The 21724-nt window shown below is 39.0% G+C and overlaps 1 protein-coding gene and 1 long non-coding RNA gene across 5 annotated transcripts in view; one reads left to right on the forward strand and one right to left on the reverse strand.

The window, feature by feature from the left end:
• Positions 1-19320, reverse strand: part of LOC308058568 — a 59606-nt gene extending 40286 nt beyond the window's left edge. For both annotated transcript variants that reach the window (XR_013925891.1, XR_013925892.1), the window contains exons 1-2: positions 19226-19320; positions 7291-8587 (exon numbers count right to left, since the gene is read on the reverse strand). This is a non-coding gene — a long non-coding RNA (uncharacterized lncRNA). The remainder of the gene's footprint in view (positions 1-7290; positions 8588-19225) is intronic.
• The window catches only part of ROBO2 (roundabout guidance receptor 2), a 497184-nt gene continuing 493750 nt past the window's right edge, over positions 18291-21724 (forward strand). For all 3 annotated transcript variants that reach the window (XM_080374488.1, XM_080374489.1, XM_080374487.1), the window contains exon 1: positions 18291-20411. In XM_080374488.1, the coding sequence (XP_080230614.1) occupies positions 20357-20411 (55 nt within the window). In that variant the 5' untranslated portion in view covers positions 18291-20356. The remainder of the gene's footprint in view (positions 20412-21724) is intronic.

The raw sequence follows: 21724 nt of genomic DNA on the forward strand, positions 1-21724 counted from the left end.
AACCACAGTGGAATTCTGGTCTTAAAAGAATTGCAAATTTTATCAGACAAGTTCACATGATTCATGACCTATTGAACTCACTGAAAGAATTCAGCATGCAACTGACTGAAAGCCTTCAAGAACATTTTTTTCCAGAATCTAAAGGCAATTTTTGATAATAAACATAATTCAAGAGGTGTAAATTAAACATATTTTTGCTCACTATAGTGTATCAGAAATGGAACCAGTGAAAGGGTATTCCCAGAATACTGGTAAACCAACGTGATGATTATAGATCTTTTCAGTACAAAATTAAGACATAAACACCACTTTATCTAGTATTAAATAGCATCTGGTATATCTGTTCCTGCCAGATTCTTGTAATTTTACTCATGTTGAAAAGTGGTATTTACTTTCAGTAAGGGAATTAGGATTTGATGCACAAGTTTTAAAAGTCTGTCATAAGTACATATTGACAAAGGAGTTAATGGACAACTAATTTTTGTGATATTTCTTTATATATCTTTCTATATATTCATATGTAAAAATTCCAGTGCAATATATGAAAATAGCTCAACAAGTAACACAAGAAGCAGATATACTCCATAACAAGAACTTTTACCTTGCCTTTTCATAAGAAATGTGGTATGGAAATTGTTGGCCACAGAAAAAGAGAATCTCCTTTTTTTGCCCATTTCTTGCGAACACGTTTTGCTTCAACTGTATAAGTCCCTTTTGCAGCCCTGTTTGGCTGGTAGGGTCTTCAACAATTTTAAAATAGTGTCAAATGTAGCTAAAAGTAGACTCTTACATATAAAAATATGTGTTGTTTCCTCAGTTGGAAGTATTTATTTTGGCTGTCTGGTTTAAGTCTGATCTGACCTGATCAGGTTAAAAAGGCAGAAGTCATACCTTTTCTGTGCAGACATGGTACTAAATTATCAAACCAGTTGTCCTGCGGTAGTAATAAACATCTACTTTCATAGAAACTAAGCAGATTTTTCCCCCTGCAAGTCATAAAATCATTATTTTTCTGTGTAAACTTGTATTGTTCATTGGCCAATTAACTACAAATACCTGCATTTGTAGAACACAGTGCATGTGATAGGGAGAAAGAGATCCTACCTTGTTGACTGCATGTGATAAAAGGTACTACAATTTTTGCTGCCATTCAGTAAATAACTTTATACAAAATAACATATTTTTTTCTACTTTTAGAAGTCCACCTAAGACATACAAGTAGCAAAACTATCACCAAAAAGGCCACAGAAAAATAATATTTTTTTTCCAGCCTGGACTAAAGCAGGAGTTGGCTACGTAAATATGCATCTTCCATCTTGTCCTTATGCATCTCCATTCAGCTAGCTATTCTGCAGGCTTTGAGGAACTGAAAGCATATGCAAGCAATGAAAGGAGCAAGATCACGTTTATTGAGATTTGTTCCACAGCACACTTGTCACTTTTGCTCAAGAGTTTTCATGGGATACAGCATACTAAATACAAGATTGCACATATTTGCAATCAAGATAAATATATTCTAAGCAGCTGATACATCTAATTAACACTTAGTGTGTAAAATGGAACAACACAGTCCAAATTCCCTTTCAACTAATAGGAAACTTTCATAAACTCAAAGAATTGAAGCCCAGATATTGTTGCCTATTCTGACCTTTCATAATGAACAAGATATTATGTGTCTTCCAGCAATCCCTGCAGTCAGTTTCTATGATTTTTTTCTGATCTGATGAGACATCCCATAGAAGGACATTCAATTTCAGTTCTAAATAATGGGGAATAACCTACATTGTTGGGTAATAACTGAATGTTTGATACTGACTTTTGACCAAATGTAGTAGAAGCATACCACAACTTTTCTTCAGCTCCTCTGTTCAAAAATGTATAAATGAATACTTACGTTTACATTTTTGTTAAAATCTTTATATTGAAGTTTTCTAAATTATTCCCCAAAGACCTGTTACCTTAGCTTCAAAATATCTGGCAAGTCTCCTCTGAATCCCTTCTAGTTAGGAGTGCAGTAAAACTTGACGCAGTACGATACTGTCTGACACCAGATGAAACAGTGCCCTCATCCTTGATTCTGTATCTTTACAGGCATCTGTGATCTTTATGAGTGATCTTGTGATTCTTAGACAACATATTAAAAAAAACCCCAAACCCTCTGTAATTTCCTGCCTCTGCAGTGCTTTCATTCACCAGTTGAACTGGTTGTTTATGTGTAAGAATTGCTCACATAGACCTTTAAGGCATATATGTGAGGTATTAAGATATTAGGTGGTATATAATTAAGCTTTATATAACTAGATAATTAAAATGAGAATGGTCTAACACATAATTGGATGCATAGAAACATTTTAATTATTTAGTTCACAGTGTTTAGATCTGTTTGATTACAGTATAGTAGTACTGAGAATATGGCTTTTACTAAGACCTGAAATGATCAAAGCTCCTAGCGTATCTGACGGCATCTTGATGGTGAAATAAATCTTATTAAAATCTAATAATTGGCATTGATCCCAGCAAGTTCGATTAAAGGGAGTGTTTGAAAACACAGATGCAGAGTAAGCCTTGTCAGTGCTACTGGTACTGTCAACAATAGGCAGTCTTACACACTAGGTATGTAACAGAGCCTAACAAATTAAATCAAGGGTATTTACAACATCCTTCAAATTTATTGCCACAAATCAGTGATAGCTCCTCTTCTGAAAGTGTTTTACATAGGACAGATTGTAATAATAAACAATTGCATGAATCCTTGCCTTGGCATCATACAACAAATAATAACTCAGTATATGGTAATACTGTTATGTTCATTCAAACATACTGCCTGAAAAGCTACTAAGCATGTAGCTGACATCTCATTCGTTTTCCTCCCACTTTACTTTCACATCTCAGCTTGCAGCTTCCAGCCTTACATAGGCACTGTCTGGTGTCAACCATATGTAGTGCTATTACTCAAAACCTACAGCTCTTTTATTTCAAAAAGCTGTACTCAGTTTTGTGATAAAACAAAAACTCTTCTAGAAACCAGAAAAAGCAATCTTATGTCTTTGCTTTGACTTTTCTTTTTTAGTACTGTAAAAAATGGAAAGGTATCCTTTATTTGTTTTAGATTATTTTAATACCATATTAATACCATTCATGGTACAACCAAGAGTATCTGAACAGTCTATACCTAGTACTGGTTTCTAAATAAATAAGTAAATATTTATTTTGCATCAGATGCAAAGAGTTTGCTCTAACTTGCCATACTACATTTACCAACTTTTTACTATAAACTACTGTAATTCATAGCAGCAATACTAAAAAGACAACCTTTAGTGAAATATATCTATAAACACATAGCTGAAAAAATAATAGAAAAAGTTGATGAGGTCATATATTTAAAAACAAAGTACAATTGTAGTTTCTATTCTCTTGGCAGACATCTAGAACTAACTTCTTTAAAGTTCTCTTTTTCACTTTTCGTTCGATAGTTGTGCTGAGCCAATTCTGGGAATTTATTAATTCCCATTAAAGAAGCATGACTGACCCACAGATATTCTCTGTGGGGGGCAAGAGACTGTTCGGCAGCCAGCAATTGCCAGCATCCAGGGACACAGTGTCTGCTCCCATTACAGTGGGTAAACCTGGAATAGGAGGTTCTATGGCACTTCTGAAAATATGCCTGTGAAGTAATCCAAACAAATGCAAGACACAGACCATTACTATTTGCTGTTTGCACCCCACATAATTTTTCAAATGGTCAACAAATCTCTTATCTCATGTAATAGGGTACATGCATAGCCAACAAAGACTTGCCTGTTATCTACATCTAACAAGCTTATTTTTAATTTATAGGCAGTAAAGGATTGATATTCTTGTTTAAGCAGTATAAACCCAGCCTTTATACAGGAATATGATCTCAAATTTCCTTAGTTTCTTTGGTTTTGTGTGATTTGTGCAGTGAAAAGGACTGCCTGTTCTTTCAGCTTGCAAGACTTGTAAGGAAATACATTCTATCAGTCAAGAGCTGGGAAAATGACTTGTGGGAGAGGGTCAGTTTGTTCAAAGGAAAGGGGGATAAGAAAGGGGAGACAACTAACCCGGACATATTTTATAAGTACACCTTTTGATTGGTGTCTTGTTTCTTGCAGTTCCCACCCTTAAAATAAGTAAGACTAGTATTTGAAAATTTTGCTAATTCACTCATTGGTATATTTAAAGTAGTTTCTCATGTAAATACTACCTTTCAGAAATTAGTCCTTTAGGGAGGTTTAACATAAAAGTTAGATTTGTTCAGTGAAGGGGAAGAAGCAAGGCTGCGTAGCTAGAAGGAGGAAAGGGAGAAATGATGAGTTACGTAGTGGGACAGAGAAAGAAGGTTGCTAGACTTCTTTTTGTAGTAACAAGATGTTTTATCAGCTCTGTATCCTGTGGATGGTAGGTTCAAAGTGGACAAGGTGATGTGACATGAGCTAATGTAAGAGTTTCTTATCATGGAAAGGAGATAAACTCTCCCTGCTCACATAATCCCCCGCTCTCCCTTCTGTTTTGTTGTTGGCACTTACTGGACTTGTACAGAATTGGTTCCTGTCACTAAATTGGCAAAAAAATAATCCAGACTAAAAATAGTGCCTTGGAGCTAGGTAAGGAAAGCCAGGAACTGCATGGTCAGGATCATGCTGACAAAAGACAAAGGAGTGGGACAGAAGAGGGGGATCCTTCACTTGCAGTAGTGATAAGGTTGCAGATCAGCTCAATCATAACATGTAACATCACCCTCAAAGTGACAAATGAATTCCAAATAAATAGTGGCAACAGATTCTTAGTTGAATAACCCTAAGCATGTGACCATTGCATTGTGCTTTAATATATATGTTCTCATTTTTGTAAACCCGGCTATTCCTATAGCATGAAAAGTTAGCTGTTCTTCAGTTTTAAAACACAAACTGGGACACTTCAATGGAAAACCTTTTTAGACATATAACAGACATACACAAGGATTTAAAAAAAAATTTATATATATATTGATGCTACTCAGCAGTTTGTAACTGAGCAAGTAAAGGACATTTTATGCATATTTCCTAAAATGCTGGATTTTTTCCCCCCAGCACTTTAGTCTTTTAAATGAGTTTATCATGAAGCAGAGGATAAATGTCATTAGCCTTCACTTTCAACAAAGAAGTGACTTAGTTGTTGTCTCCATTCATTTATCACTCCAAGCAGAGACTGCACCACACTGATTCCTAGTAGACACAAAGCAATTTCTACATACTAAGGAAGTGTTTTGCCCTGAAGAAATTATGTATGGCTATTTAGAAAAGGAAAAAAAAAAAAAAAGTTATGGTGATCTTTAGAGCAGCCATCTTCATACAGAAGGAAAACTCATTCTAGGGTGACAGAATAACTACTTGCTGTGAAGAACATTCCTTTACAGTCTCCTAACTCCACTTAGAGAATGGGGAAAGTTGTGTGGCGTAGGCTCTGAGAACCATCCTGGAACAGGAATTAATTATCGCGCAGATATAAAATAAAATAAAATAATTTTAAAACAGTATCTGGGATGAAGACACGATTCTACTACATGATGTTACAGCAATAATCCTTTGGAACAACATCTATGAGTTTTTATGTATTTGTTATACATTACAGCTTATTTTTTAGATCATGCATAACGTTTTCTTGCAGGGTTCCCCGAAAACACTAAGAACAAGCAGTAGAAAAAATTATTAGTTGCACCTCCAATGAAATCTATCACTATCACCATAGCTTTATAAAAACCATCATTTTCACTGATAATTTCTTCACTCTGTATAAGCTAAATGTCAGACATTCTGGGGCAGCTAAAGACAGAGCGAGGACTGTTGGTAGTTCAAAATATGCCAGTAAAAAATTACTTTTGCTTTCAATGGGAATTAAGTATTTTAATTCTACTGCATTTTAAGCAGGCTATATTTTTAAAAAATTGTTCATAAGAGTATACAAGCAAAAAGAATGAGTTTTTTAGGTACACCACAGAAAAATTAGCCAAGGCATATGCTTGCTTGTTTGGGGTTTTTTTCGTTTTTTTTTTTTTTTTTTTTGTCCAGTTCAGCTGAACATGAAGATTCTGAGGAAATAATTTTCAAAATAAATTAATCTGGAAATAAAAAAATAATTTACAAGGTGTGGCTATTATTTTACCATAGCCATGTGGTGGTTGGTTTTTTTTTAGTTTAGCCATGGTTAATTCTATTTAGGTGAGGTTTTTAAGTGTGTACATACATACATACAGAGAGAGTGAGGGATAACACCACCAGTAATAGAGTGTAACTAATTTGTAATGTAGGGACTTTTGTATGTTTGTCTCAAATTTATGAGATGCACACACAGAAGATTACAATGTATTAGAGACTATATCTCCCCATTGTCTGTGAGTGATATATTAACAGTACACTCCATTTTCATTCACAGTCTCCTTGGAACGTCTCAAAGGTTACTGTAGGATCATGCAATATTAAAGTTTTCCTTCTCTCTGTGACTTAAAGCCAGACTATGCAAATTTTGGGGTTTAGGTCTGTGTTTTTTCCACAGTCAGATGGCAATATATTTATGAAATATAAGACCTATTTTTAGCTGGATATTCCGTGTCTAGGCATTAGAGAACAAAGCACACTTACGTTAGAGGACAGTGCTCAAACCTTTGAATCCCAAGTCACAATTTCCTCATAACTTTTCCTTCTTACTAAATAGACTAAATAACAGGCTTGTCTCACATGCCAGACAAAGTTACAAATTTTCAACTAGGTTTTAATTTTTCTTCAAAAGTATGACTTGGTATCATTTCAATTCAACTTGTAGTGGGAAAAATAAAAGGATTTATATTAAAATCTTACTGCCATGATGACAGTGTTTTGATTCATATTACAGGCAATGTTTGGACTTTACTACTGTTTTCAGTGAGATATATCTCAAGGCCAAATTAGCAACAGTATATCATCCTTTTATATTAAAAGGGGGTTACCACAGTTTTGAGATACACTTCAGGGCAAGTTTTCAAGTAATGTCATGTGGCTTCTAAGGCTATGTGTGAACTATTAAATGTTTCATATTTTAAAGTATTTTTTAATAGTCATTGAGTGCTTTGCTTTATACAGACAATCCTAGCAAAGACTTATTTTGCTTCATTGTCTTGAGGCAGTTGCTTCTTGTTAGAGAACGTGAGTCATATCTGGCTGTGCTAGAGTTTATATTTGTTAAAACTAAATGGTTTACTTCTTTCAGTCACCTTATCTAATTACATAGACCTTTTCTTAAGTCAGCAATGCTCACCTTCAGCAGATCAGGGATGAAAATTAGAATGTGATCTACCAGTTAGCTGCCCCTCTTCAACAGCAAATTTGGAAATGTATCTCCTAGTATGTAAATGCTCTCCTTAGATTCTTGCTTTCTGTTGATTGTTCTTTCAAAAGATGTATAATTTCTGGAAACCAAAAAGCAAAGAGTTAAGTGAAAGCTCAGAAGACCTTGTATGAAAACAAGAGATGACTCTACTGTAGTGGAATTAATCAAACATGGTGATAAGTTAGACATATCTCATTTCAGAAGCTACAGAAAGAATATTTTATCACAGTTGTTTCAGTGACCTCACTCTTTAACTTTCAGAGGAAATGCCTTCGGTATGCAACCTTACACTGAGGGAAAAAAGCCAAAATAAGTAGATAGAACAATATTATTGAGATTTGTCAATGAATTTTTTAACATAACTTTTTTTTTTACAGTCTCTCCCTCTTTTAAAAAACAAATCTAGATCACCAGATAGAGGAATTCTATATTATTTTTATCGCAAAAAAGTTGTATGGACCCATATAAATCATGAGTCTCAGTTCAGAAACCTGTTCAAAAAGAAATGGCAGCACCATGTCCAAACCCCTATATCATTCACAAGAATGCAAACATACAATTGTGCAAGCTTGTATAAATAAAAATGGCATCGTAACCCTTTATATATGCAATATTCAAGGAAACGAGGTTTGACGAGAATAGATGTTTTATCTTGAAGTCCCATAGTAGTCTCAAGTAACCATATGGTCAGCCTCCAAAGCAATCAGTGATTCAGCTAAACTCTACTTAGCTGCATCTCAACAGAGACAGAAAAGGAGAAAGAGGTGGAAAAAAAAACCCCAAAACAGCCCAACTGTTGGAAAAACAGCATGTTGTTGTGGCAGTGGGATTTAATATGGCAGAGAGATCTAATTACTATTTATATTACAATTTCAACTTCTGTAAAAAGTTTAGGAAAAAAATAAAGGTGAAGGTGGTGATCTACAAATAGACTCTTTGAACAGACTTTAGAATGATATTTCCTCAGGAAAAAACAGGAAAACCAGGATGGTTTTAGCTGCTACTCTAACCTAAAACTAGATTTTACTGTAGAGATCCGATATTCTGATAAAATATTTACTAAAATCCCTATTCTTTTCTTGCGTTATTACAAATACAGAAGAATAACATGTGGCCAATAGTTGCAATTCATGACTTAAATTTTGTGGCCTTTTTCTTTAGGAGGTGACACTGAAACAGGTTCAAGCCTTCCTGACTTCTTCGAAGATTATATGCAATTCCTTTTCTGTGAAAACAACAAAAATAACATTAGGAGTAGTTTCTTTCCTCAGATGTCTGCTAACTTTGTGTTCCTACTTTTCCCCTGGAAATGCCTTTCTGCTCCTATTTATGGCCGTTCCTATTCAGTACAATTCACTGTCTTCTGGCCTTTGTCTTGGCTTTCTCCATCAGCAATTACTTCAGCGCACATGACATAGCTTCTGACCAAGCCTAGGCATGCTGCTTGATGAATCCTGGGGTAATTCCTATTAATACCAGTTATCTTACTACTGAAAGAGTTGTAATTGCGCTTTTATTTGGTCTGAAAGGAGAGCACTTAGCAGTTTAAACTCCCTTTAAACGGTCTGTAATTTATTTTCTAAATCTCCAGGTCAAAGACTGCATGTTTGAAGTTTTCATACACTGCCAGAATAAAAATATTTAGACAGGTACCTTTTAAGAACCTTCAAAAGAAACTAATTGCTAGAAACTTAACTCGCACTGACTTGCAACACTGGTGTGGCTTCCACACAGATACTATCAGCACTGTGAAGCATCTCTTATTGTGATAAACCTGGCCTTGGAGAAACATTTTTATGCAAATTTTTTTTGCTTTTAAATTGAACAAAAGTTGGTAGGTATTTATTCATGTATTAAAATAATATAGACCAAATGGGAGTTAGTATACAGTACCATCAGTCCAAACACCTACAGCTACAGTAGATGATTCTTTAATATTGACAGGCATAAATTAAAAGAGATTATGTACTGATTAAAAAATGGGTAACCACTATACCAAGCTGTTGCACACAACACTCTATGCTTTTGCTTAGTTTAGAATGTAAAAGACAACCAAAATATCATCAGAGTTGAGATGTCAAACATATAGTAATGCCTCTCAAAGGGAAGAAATGTAGTTACAATTTTAACGATAAAGATTTCTCATTAAACATTTGGAATTTAAAATAGAAAATTTTCTACTGTAAGTGCCTGAAGTGCATATTACAGCAAGCCTACTGTTCAGCTTAATGAGCCTGTCAGTCCAGAATATTAAGCAGTTTGATTTAAGTATCTCAAATATGATGTAGATCTAAAATGTTAATGGTAAGCAAGAGTTTGGAAAATGTAATAAAGGACAATTTTCCTATATAAAAATCTTCTATCTATCATCTGCTATTTGCCTAGATTATTTAATGTGGGCATTAATTACCTTAGTATTGATTTCTGGAGACTAAAAGAATTAAAATCCAAAATTTCCACTGTATTTTAAGATGCTTCAAGATGTCCTTATAAGAAACCAGAGGTTCTTCACATTTACTTGCTGTCACTCAGCCCTCACTTCTTTCTTTTGCTCATCTTGGCACTCTTTTGAGGAATACTTTCCTGAGTTGTGTGACCCACCATTGTGATATGACCTAGCAGTCTTCTGATTAAGTCACTGCTTAAAATTCCAGGATTTAGCAGTTCAGATGCCCTAACCTTCCTGTGCCACCCTTGCATCCATACTCTTATTTCTGGCAGAAGAGAATCTCTGTGTCTATTAGACATTCAGCTCCAGAGTCACTGCTTCCTTCTTTTTGTCGTGTTGGTGTCAGAGAAGGCTGTATCGGTTTTTCTACATATTGCTTGTCAAAGACGTGATTCAAGCAACTGTAAGCTTATGTGCAGGGTCCAAAAAAGCACTTTTCTGAAAATGTGCTGATCACCGATACGTTCAGGCATCCACAAGATTTTAGAAATATAATCCTTGGTGGTTTTATGTTAAGAAGTTTAAGTGTAGACACTGTGAATTGTTGATGTCTAAAAACCAAACTCCTTCTTGACTCAGATGTTGTTGTACATTTCATTTGAGAAATGTAGGTTTATGGCCATTTGAAAATTAACAGATTCAAATTTGTTCTACCTGAGCATATGTTAAATCACTAACAACTTCCAGGTCATGTGACAGGGAAAATTAAATGGGTTTACAGGGAAAAAAAAAAAAAAAAAAAGGAAGGAAAAAAAAAGATTTGTACTCAGAATTCGGTATCAGGACTGCTATGATTAAATGATCAGCATTAACCTATGTCCCTGCAAAACCACTAAGGAACAGTGGTGGATGATAATAAAGTCCATCAGAATTTAAGCCAACTTTCTTCAAAACACAGATCATTTGAAAGGATTTCTATGACTCCCAGCTGAAAGATTTCCCAGGTGGCCTGCTGTATTATTCTTCCAAAGGATACTGGAAGAGACTTCTAGTGTCTTTCTGTTAGGTGACGATTCAAGTCCTGTAAGCACTTGTGGAAATTTCTCAAGTAAATTCCATGCAAATTGAGATAAGAATACCTCTTTTCTTCTATTCTTCAGAATGGACTGTTGTTTCTTTTTAAATATCAACAAAATCATAAATGCAGCACACAACTTCACTATTTCATGCCACTTACACATCTATAACATTACTACAGTATTTTGAATTTCATGCATAGGGTATTTACCCCTTTTTATTTTAAAATTATCCTGTGGCTTTGCTCCATATATTAGCTCATGTACTTTAAATCTGACATTTTAATAGACATGCCACTTACCGATTAAAGAAGCTAGTATATATTTTTTTATTCCTAGGGAAGTGATAAAAAAAGTTATTTTTTTTACATCACTTTTTGCCAGACTCATGGATGACACATTTTCTTCAGAAAATCTTTCAGCAGGTAATGTGGCAGTGGGATTTAATTATTTATATTACTGAAGTCCATAGATACACAGCCCTGGGTACAGGATCTCGTTGTGGTAGATGCTGTTGAAACCCAATTCTTTCTTCATTCTCAAGTACCTTCTGGGCCATGGCAGTGCAAAACACCCTATTCTACTCAAGGCTGTCCCAGAAGGCTGAACTATTGCTGACTGGGTAAGAAAAGCTTACAATGTGTTTCTTTTGTCTGCAAAAAGCTGACTAAAATAATTTAAGTGGGGAATCAAGTGATAACTTTTGGCCACGATCAGCATGAGCAAGATTTGAACTGATGACTTAGATTGAAACATGTTAAATTTCACCATCAGCCACAGTATTGCAAGCTGTACGATGAAAAGCAAAAAACAGAGAATTTCTGTTGTGTGGGTAGTGTGCTTTAAATGTGAAAGAGTCTTCCTAGCTGTGGCAGTAAGCAGCTTTGAGGTAATTGCTATTTTGTATTTCAGTTCAGAGACAGACGTTAAATTAGTCATTGGCTTCTGTTTCTGTGTTCTGAGCTGCCCCCTTTGCACATACAGTTTCATTGGTTTTAAAGGGACCGTGTACTGGCACAGCTGCTCCCTACGTAAGAGGATATGCAGCATAGACGAAAAACGTTCTCACGTATTTTCCCGCTAAAAGTTTGGTGAGTTTGTATACAATTTAAGCAATTAAATCCTATAGTAACTTTAAATGCAAAATATAAAAAAATTAATAGTTCCTCTAGTGATTATGCAGGATACTTACTGTTTACATTTGTACTTATTGGCTTTTGATTAAATGCATACTTTTTTAGGGGAAGTCTTGCGATGAGGTTTCAGTTTTCTCCTTTTTTATGTTTCTTTTCAATTTACTTTTGAATTTTATGTCAGTCTTGAACACTCTTCTAGTCTGCCATGCATGGGAGAGGTATTAGCCCAAATTCTGCTGTGAGAATTCTCTGTGCTTCAGCTGCCTTTACTAGGATCACACTTTTAAAAAAATAAGTCATACAGTCATATAAAAATTTAGATAGAAAACTAAATTACATCAGCAGTGAAAAATCATATGACTGAAACATCAATTCTAATTTAAAAGCATTTATTGAGACAATGCAAAATGTAATTCTATTGCTGAAGTGAGGCAAGGCTGTTCTGGGACAAAACTAATATAGAAGTCTGACAAATATTGTTAATAATCCACTGATATGTATAACTGATGAGAACAGTGTTGACAGCACCATATTGCAAAAAAGAATCATAGCCTGATGGGAACATTACAGCCCACTGGTAGAAACATGCAAGAGCCTCTAATGCTGTTAGGGTTGCCACCATAGTGATGGACCAGATTCTCAGGAGCTGACATATTCATAAATCAGAAGCTCTCTGGTACCACAACAAGTTCTTCTTTTGACTAATATGTAACTACAACTGAGGACTGCGGTACAGCAGAAATCATGCTAAGAAATAACCTATCCATGCCATTGACACTTTGGAGGCCAGAGATAACAAAGGAAGCTCAGTACATCTGTCTCTTCTACAAAACAGTAACTATAAAATCCAGTTAAATTAAAAAGCCATTTGGACTTGATAAACAATACTGTATGTGTTTATAAGAATTTTCAAGCGAATTGGCTTGTTAATGACATAATAAATCTGTTTCCTACATTATTAAATTAAACACTCCCTATTGTAAAGAATATTTGTCCACCTAAAAATGGGTTTCCATATAATGGACATTAACATATGGATCTCTTTGTATGAATTTCTGCCCCATTAACAACTTATGTACATTTATAGTTACATATTTCCATTTTAAAAGCTGTAATTAAAGTGTAAATATTGTTGGCTAATGTAGTTGGCTGTCAATATGCACTTGTTATGGAAAATGTGACATATGTCATTTAATAAGAGAGCATAACATGTTATTTATAATATAATTATGGAGGAATATGGTGCTCGGCTTAAGACTTATTTGTGTATCATGTACAGTTAATGTTCTGTTGCTGTATAGCTTGATTTTCTGATCCCTGGAATTCAGGGTGCAGTAGCTAGTTATTTTTGATATGAATCAGTCTGCACTATGATGAAACACACTTTTCTGGTGAGGCTTTCACCTTTGCATCCCTCATGTAAGCAAGGTAAGATTTTATCCTCTTCCAGTTCCTCATTTTGAATGCTTGTTCTTTTTTGATTGATACAATGACTATCTTATGCCCTCTGGAAACCTAAACTGCCTTTTGAAATTAAGCTTGTCACTTAAGGGATGGTTTTAATTTTTGTATGTAAATTAAGACAGAGTGCATTTTATTTTTTTTTTTTTATAAAAATGAATGTTTGGACAGAGGCCTACATTACCAAAGGAATAAGTTTAATTACTCTTGGACTCTTACTTTATCTGTAGTTGACAGAATATGTCTCCGATGTCCTTATTTATGTAGATTAGCACTTTGTTCCATGATTTGTGCCTTCATTTTATAAAGCAAATTGGTTTTTCCTTCATTAGACAAAGAAATGCATAACTTACACAGAGTCCTGGATATAAGAGATGGAATAGAAGTTCCTGATGTAGCAGACAGGAATACTCTTACAACCAGGAGATGCATGGACATAATGATACGATGAAAATGTGCGTAAGAGGAAGTTCCTGACATGGAGAAGGCTAGCCAGACTCAGTCTGTGGAAAGACTGAAAGGGATGCAGTGTGTCCTGTTGCAGATAATGAACTCATGTTACAGTGTACAATGTGGAGACAGCCATAAACTAGATGTGCTACTTACTGCACTTGGAAGAAAGGCTATTAATTTTAAATATTGCAGTTGCAAAGGAAAGCATTTCCAATCACAAGAGAGCAAGGAATGCTCTTCTATTCCTGTAACGTTCACTGCTCCCTCCACATAGGACTCACTGAACAAAGGCTCCTGATATTGTAATAGGAATGGCTTAAATTTGAGGAAAATCAAGCAGTTCTTTTATTTATAGCTTGTGTGTACAGTTTTATGCAATTTTATAACAAAGTGAGTAGTACTGAATGCTTTAGTACATCATTCTCTACTAAGAAACAGTGTCAAACAAGGCAAATGTAGGCTCAGAACTTTGCCGGTATTGCAACCATAGAATCATGGAACTTTAGAAAAATGATGGTCAGAAGAGACCTCTGGAGATCATCTCGTCCAGCTCAAAGCAGGTTCACCTTCAATGTCTAGGATATTGCCCATCCATGTGCACCTCTGCAAAGAGTCCTGTTCCACCTGCTCTATGCAAGCCTATACAAGTCTACACAAAGCCCAGTGATTTTGGAACAACTTTAGTGCTTACGGTTGTGACAGGCACTGTACTTTTGACGCTGCAGATTTAGAGTTACAGCCACTACTACAGTAAGTCACAGATGTATTTCTAGTATGTGCTATTCTTATCCCTTTAGTATAAAGATGCTGTTGCTTTTTACAATGCCAGCTTCAGGTAACTCAAAAGATGGTGTGCTGCCATCTTTTACTTAGTATGAAAACACAGACCTGTGTTTCACAGAGCAGTAAACTTCCCAATTCTTTTGTGAATCTACAACTAGAAGCTTCCTTTCACCTCCCCCTTCTGCCCCAGAAATGCGAAATCTGACCCAGGTTTCATGTATAATCTATTTTCAAACTAATTTTTAATTAAGAATAATTTCTTTCTTGAATTTTTGACTAGGCTGCAAGGTGTGAAAGACACTGTATCTTTTTTTTTTTTTTTATGAGTGGTAGAAGTACATCCATAGAATAAATGGAAAGTAGGTTCTACAAAATCTTTACATGGTAACATATCTATCATATAAACACTTGTGCTTATTGCCTATTTTGAACCTCACTTAAAAATAAAACCAGTGAAATTTATTTTAGGTGAGGCTGTTTTAAAAATTGTCAAGAAATTCTTCTTTCTGTTACCAGTTTTAGCACATTTAATGAGCTGTGGATGCAAAACCTAAATTGAGCATATGATGTATATCAAAAAACTTGCAATAGTTCAGTTTACCAAATATTTATCTTACCAAAAGTATAGTTAATTCTTGTATAACAGTAGTAAGCACTGTAGCTGTACTAGTAATTAAAAATAGTGCAGACATAGTAACACAATCTAGCAACGTAAGGACATTTCAAACTAGGGTTCTTCGTGTTGCTTGGCTGGTATTTTCACAGGAATACTCTGAAGTCAGATGCCAGAACTCAGAAATCTTTAATGATAAAATAGAAGGTCACTCTGTGATGCAAGAGACACCTGTGAAACAAAGAAACACATGCTTCTGGCACTCAAATTTTTTTTTTTTTTTTTTTTTTTTTTAATCCACAAGAGTGTTCTAGGAAAGAAGCTTTGTCAAAATTGATTTGCAGACAGCAGAAAAACTTATTTTCAGTGGCCTTCATGACAGATCCAGCCACAGTGCTTACCCTCTTACACTGTTTCTAGCAACGTCTTCTTTTCCTGGGCTGAGTTCCCCAGTTACCTCTCAGTGTGCAATCTTCCCTATTGATTGCAGCAGGAATAGTAATCATGCTTCAGCATTTATAAGGATTAAAACCTATAAATTGTGTTCTCTCATCATGTATTCAATAGTCAGATGACATCAGAACCCAATGACCTGGAACTGAATAGTGCAGAGGAAGACAAGAGTATGCTCCATGGGGAAGTCCATGCTCACTGGAGCTTTTATTTCCATTTTCTTTTTGTGTTTCTGAAGCTGCCTGACATTACGTGCCCTGAACTGTCCTCTGGATCTGCCTTTTGCTCTACTCCAGAGCCTAGAAAGACCAGCCTCCTAACTTAAATACTTAAACTAGCTGCCTACATTAAATTGTATCGCCATCACATCACATATATATTTTTTGATATTGAAGATCTTTAGTTGCTGTCAGCAATTCCCTGGATGATTAGCTCTCATATCCAGAATAAATTCTATATGATCCACCTCAATTCAACCTCTCCTCTTCAAGAAGACAACAGGTTTTTAGGGCAATCAGGAAATATACTCTATTATATATGTTTGTAACACCATAAACAGTAATGCTGGTTTAGAAGAAAAACTTTGTGAATGGTAGAGCTCATCTGAAAAGAAGGCTACTCTTAGGACACTTGTACCTTAAACACTGGATCTGACCTGCTAGATACTAAATACGTATTGTAATGCAGATATAGAAGTCTAGGAATCAAAGACATGAAACACCACACTGGGGAAGCAATGAAACCTTTACTTGTACCACTGACATACATCTGATCTCACTGCTGTTTTACCAGATTAGTCCTGCCTCATTTGATGACTGACCTTAGTATGAGTCAGGGCAATCTTACTGTGCCATTTCCCTGTTCTAAGTCCTGTCTCAGCAGTACCCTTTGAACTGAAGCTTTATGTGTACTGATACTGACATGTCTTATCCTCATCCTGCTCACACGCGTTATTTCCTCAGGTGGCATATTGCTCATACCCAAAGAGTTGGCACATTTGGTTCCTCTGCATAGACTTTACTGTTCAGGCAGATAACATCTGCCTTGTTGGCCATGTTCATACAATGTTACTGAAAGACTGGAGAGGCAAGCATTAATTCTTTAATTCAAGTACCTGGACTGCATCTTGTAATGGCAGCAAACGCTGTTCCAGGCAAACTGTGCTCATAGTTCAGTGACTCTGATCTGTGACATGTCCTGCACTTGTGAGCCGTAACACATGTGAACATCTAACTGTTATGCCCCAGCAGATCTCTAGATGACCTTCTATTATTTTTTGGGGGGGTTGACCTTTTTTTTTTTTTGCTTCTTTGTATGTTTATATACTAGCCAAACTTAACCGACTTTTCTGAATTCGGGCAAACAGCACCAATACACAAGCCAGTTTCCCAACACTCCCAACTCTGCTAGCCATCTTGGAGGCCTGTTAAACTCTTCTCAAAGAAAAAAAAAATCACGGAAATACATATGGGAAAAACCTGCACTTGAAAATGCTTGATTAAATTTGGTTGAAACTTTTCAAAGTCTTGCAAAGTGTTTATTAGTTCAAAAGCAGTATTTTGTGAAGTGAATGGATAAAACAGTAGCAGCTATAATGAATAATCCACTGATTTCACTAAGAATGTTCATATGAGTCGTTATACCCATTTACAGGTACCTCTATACTTAAGGGTTTTGAAGACTGTATATATCTAAAAAACTTATGGGTCTACATCAGCAATTATTACATTTATCTTAAATTTAGTTGAGAAGCAGAAAAAGAACCGTACAGTGTATAGCTATTTCCAATTTAAAACTTTGTAATAAACAAGTCAGCATTTTCACCAGCACGGTGTCCTTGAAATGTCCACAACAAAGGGAAATATTCGTTAATATTTCATGTATGTTACAAATACTGCTGTCAGTTAGGTGATTTATGTTTTTCTTGTTTTGCCAATTCACAGGTACACTGACAAAGAATACCATTTTGATCACCTTACCCTAATTAGCCTTAATTATAGCCTTCTTCACAAGGTAGTCTTTAGATGTATTAATATATATTTATCTGCAGGGCATATTGTGAGTATAGCGAGACATTGTTCTCTGATTTGCATAAAGAGGCTTTGCAGTTGTCATCTGGCTTTGTATGCAACAGCAATAATCTCAGACACTTTAAAAACCTACAAACAACTCACACTGTTACGTTTGGTGATGGTAAAGCATGTGTCACTAATTACACACGAGAATCAGGCAAGAAATAACTTGCAGAACATATATGTGAGTGCCTGTGGGGAGTGTACATTGTGCAGAAATAAGGTTCAGATCCTTTATGTGAAGAATTTATTAAAGGAATAAAACTCTAGTGTATGAAAAATAAAATTTAATAATAATAATGATAATGATGACAGTAATAATAATAGTAATAATAATACAGAAACTTGATGAGAGAAAAATACTTGGGACTAGGTGGTTAACACACGGGAAGGTAAGTCCTTTCTGTTTAAAAGGCCCTGCACATCCCAGTCCATCAAAACGTTTTTATACACCAGTTAATTTTTATCTCGCAGCGCTGTGTTAAAACGACCCTCTAACCACCGCCAACAGGAGCTAGCCTGATGCGCGACCAACGCATGCAAACAGGTTTCCCCGGAAAAGTTCTGTACAACACTGCTCGTTTCGGGTTCTCTGGGGGAGAAAAGACCCGTCGTGTACGGAAACAGCCCCGGGCCCTTCGGCAGCTCCTTCACTTGGGCCGTTCCTGTCACAGCCCCGCGCGCCCGGGCCGGGCGGCCCTGCGGGAGGCTTCCCGCCACCGCCACCGCGCGCCCCTCCCGCCCTCCGCCGCAACAAAAGGCAGCGCCGGGCACCAGGTGGCGGCCGCTTCCCGCCGCCGGCCAGTAGGGGGCGCTCGGGCTTCACCGTGCGGCGCTGCCGCGGGCCCGGCTGCAGCGGGCGGCCTGACTGGCACCTCGGGGCGGCCGCCGCCCGCGCCGCGCTCCGTGCGCCGCTGCCAGGGCACCCCCGACCTGTTCCGACACCGGGCGCTTCTACGTTCCGGCTTCGCCCGCGCTGCTCCTTCATCCGGTTTCCCGGCTCTTTTTCTCTGCGGTGCGTGGGGTTTATGCCGCCGCTTGACAGCCCCTGTCGCGCGTTCAGGGGAGAGGGGCTGCTCTCCCTCGTTCCCTGCGGGCGAGGCGGCCCCTTCTCTCGTCTCCCTTTCCCGCCGCCAGCCTCCGGGGGCCGCGGCCGGTTCCGCAAAACTTTGCCGCTGAGAGGAGCGGGGCTGCGGGCGCGGAAGGGCGCGGGGCGGTGGGCTACTCGCTCCCGGGCCTCGGCCGGGCGAGCCCGCCTGGCCGACCCGGCAGGTCACGTGTGATCGATCCGTTTCATTTTATTGTATTTGCCACCTTTCCTTCCTTTGGCACGGGGCGGGTCAGCCGGGGCGATCCCCGGGGAAGCGCCTTGCGGGGGTCTGTGTATGGACGAGAGGGGAAGCGCACAGTTCCACGAAATCACTTACCGAAAAATTAGCCGCCCGTGAAACGGGAAGCGGTGCGGAGCAGTCACGCACATCCTACCTATAGCCAACTGTAGCGGGGAGGCGGGGGCCCCGCCCGCAACGAGCCCCGTTCCCAGCCCCGCGGCTGCCTTATATCGCCGTCCCCATCTCCCTACCCCGGGCGGAGAGGGACGCGTGGGTGTGGAGCAGTGGTTTAGTCCACACCCCGCAGCCTCCCTTCCCCAGGCAGCCGCGGGAGCCGCGCTCATTCTCCTCCCTCTCCCTGCCAGCCGGTGTGTCCGCGGCGGCGGGAGGCGGAGGCGGCGGGAGGGGAGAGGAGGCGAGCGGAGAGGAGCGGCGCGGCGCGGAGCGGCGGACGCCGGGGCCGCCCGGGAGAGGGGCGGCGGCGGGAGGTCCCCGCACCCCCTGTCGCACGCAGCCCGCCGCTCCCGCCCGCCGCGGCTCCGCGCCGGAGTTACTGCCCGCCGGCAGCGCCGCCCGGGTTTCCGTCGGGAGGGCGGTGCAGGGGACAGGGTTTTATTCCGAGGGGATGCTGAGAGAGCTGCTGCCCTCCTGTAGCACGTTGCCTGGGCGTTCCTATTATGGAAGTTAAGTGAGAAACTCTGCAGCTTGAACTGATTTGGTAGAGAACGAAGGGGGTAGGGGGAGGGCGAGAGGAAAGCCAGATAGCCAAACCAACCCAATGATTTGCCTGCAAAGTGCCGGGAAGTTTGTGGAGCACTTTCTAGGACTCGCGTCCTTTCTCAGAGTCTCTCCTTGTCTTCCGAAGAAAGAGTTTGGGTTGGATTGCCATGGATCCTAAAGAGAGTCTTAGGCACACTTGAATAATTCCTCTGCTTGGGCTGGATTGGTGGGAATTTAGAAAAGAGCGTGTGTGCAAAACAGAAGCCTCCGGAGCTCGCTCGCTGCTCTAATCTGTATGGATCTAAAAGTGTCACATTCAAGACCTTTCCATCTGCAGCTTTTGATTTCAAGATTTCCTCTTCCACTTTAAGTAGCTGCTAGGAAACTGAAAACTTTTGGACCTACCTCTTACTGGCTTTGGATACTTTTTTTTTTTTTTTTTTTTTTTTTTTGGATCTCTGTGGAATTGGGCTCGCAAGTGATCGGGATTGCATTTAATATGTCAAAATGGGTCTGCTGACGCCACTCCTGCTCTTTGGATTTTCATTTTTTCAAGTCTATGGTAAGTTCGCTTATTTTAGATATGCCATTTCTGTGCAGAAATCCCCTTCATCTGAATCTGGTTTGGGACAGCACATGGACGGCATTATAAGCTTTAACGTTACAGAGCCTTAAGTTTTTCTGGTATATAAATGGTATTTGGGGGGCGGGGGTTGGGGGGAAGTATATATGTTTCCAATAAGCAGTCCTTCCCGTCTGCTAATTTAATGGAAAAGCAGCTTATGAATGGAAGAACGTTAGCGAGGAAAGAGTAAAAATTACCGTGCTAAATCTTTTTTTTTTTTTTTTTTTTTTTGGGGGGGGGGCGCGGGAAGGAGGAAGGCAAGGCAGAAAGCTGTTGTAGCTGATAGTACTTTGCCTCCTTCTATTGTTAAACTTTCCACCGGGAGAGGCAGCTGATGAAATAAATCGGTTCGCTCTGCTGGGCTCCAGGTGAGGCGAGCTGGCGAATTTCCAGAGTCCCCGGACGCCTCCCTTGGCGCTGGCGGGCGGGGGGTGCGCGGCTCCAGCCCCCCCTCACCTCCGCCCCCGCTGCGGGGCCAGGCAGGTGCTGGCGGCGGGGGCTTGCTGGCACCCCCACCCCCTCATTACGGGCTTTTCGAGGGAGTGTTGTCACGAAGCTAAGCAACGTTTGGGGGAAAGGGCGGATTTCCCCCCGCGCCCTGCGTCTCCCCCGGGTCTGCTTCCCCCTCTGGGTCTGCTCCACAGCACTTCTTGCTGTTTTCAAGTTTAAGTAATGTTAAGTAATGGATGGGGAACTATAAATTAGCATCTCGGGGAAGTACGCTTTAGCAGGGCGAGAACTTCAGTGCAAGGGTAAATTGTCTTTCAAAGTAGGGGCTGGCGCTGTGCTGCAGTACAGACGCTAGATGCCTTACAGTACTTCAAGCATACAGCTAGGAAGCGAGCATCCGTAAAGCACACAGTCCTGCACAAGTGTGTGCTGGGACCAGATGCTCGGCAGTCGTCCTAGTACTGGGTATTTGGATCTCTAAACAGTCTTTTAGACTTGAGGTGAATTTAATATCTGAGACCCTGGCTGGTTTTGCTTGTCTGTTACAGCAAACTTTGCTCCAGGAAGATGCTTACTGCATTTACTGTTAGTTCTGAAGCAAGGGCTCCAGGTTTATTGTTTGCAGTCACAGGCTGCTTTGAGCATTTCTTACCCCTCCTCTCATCAGCCCCCACCCCCTAGCAAGAAAGGAAGCGAAAAAGATGAGAAGAGGGAGACATTCAAGCACAGTTTTGCTTCGGTTGCATAATATCCTATGCAGTTTAATATTCTGTCTGATCTACCGATAAGAAAATTTCTGC

The sequence above is a fragment of the Falco punctatus genome, assembly GCF_963210335.1.
Source record: "Falco punctatus genome assembly, chromosome: 2".
NCBI lineage: Eukaryota > Metazoa > Chordata > Aves > Falconiformes > Falconidae > Falco > Falco punctatus.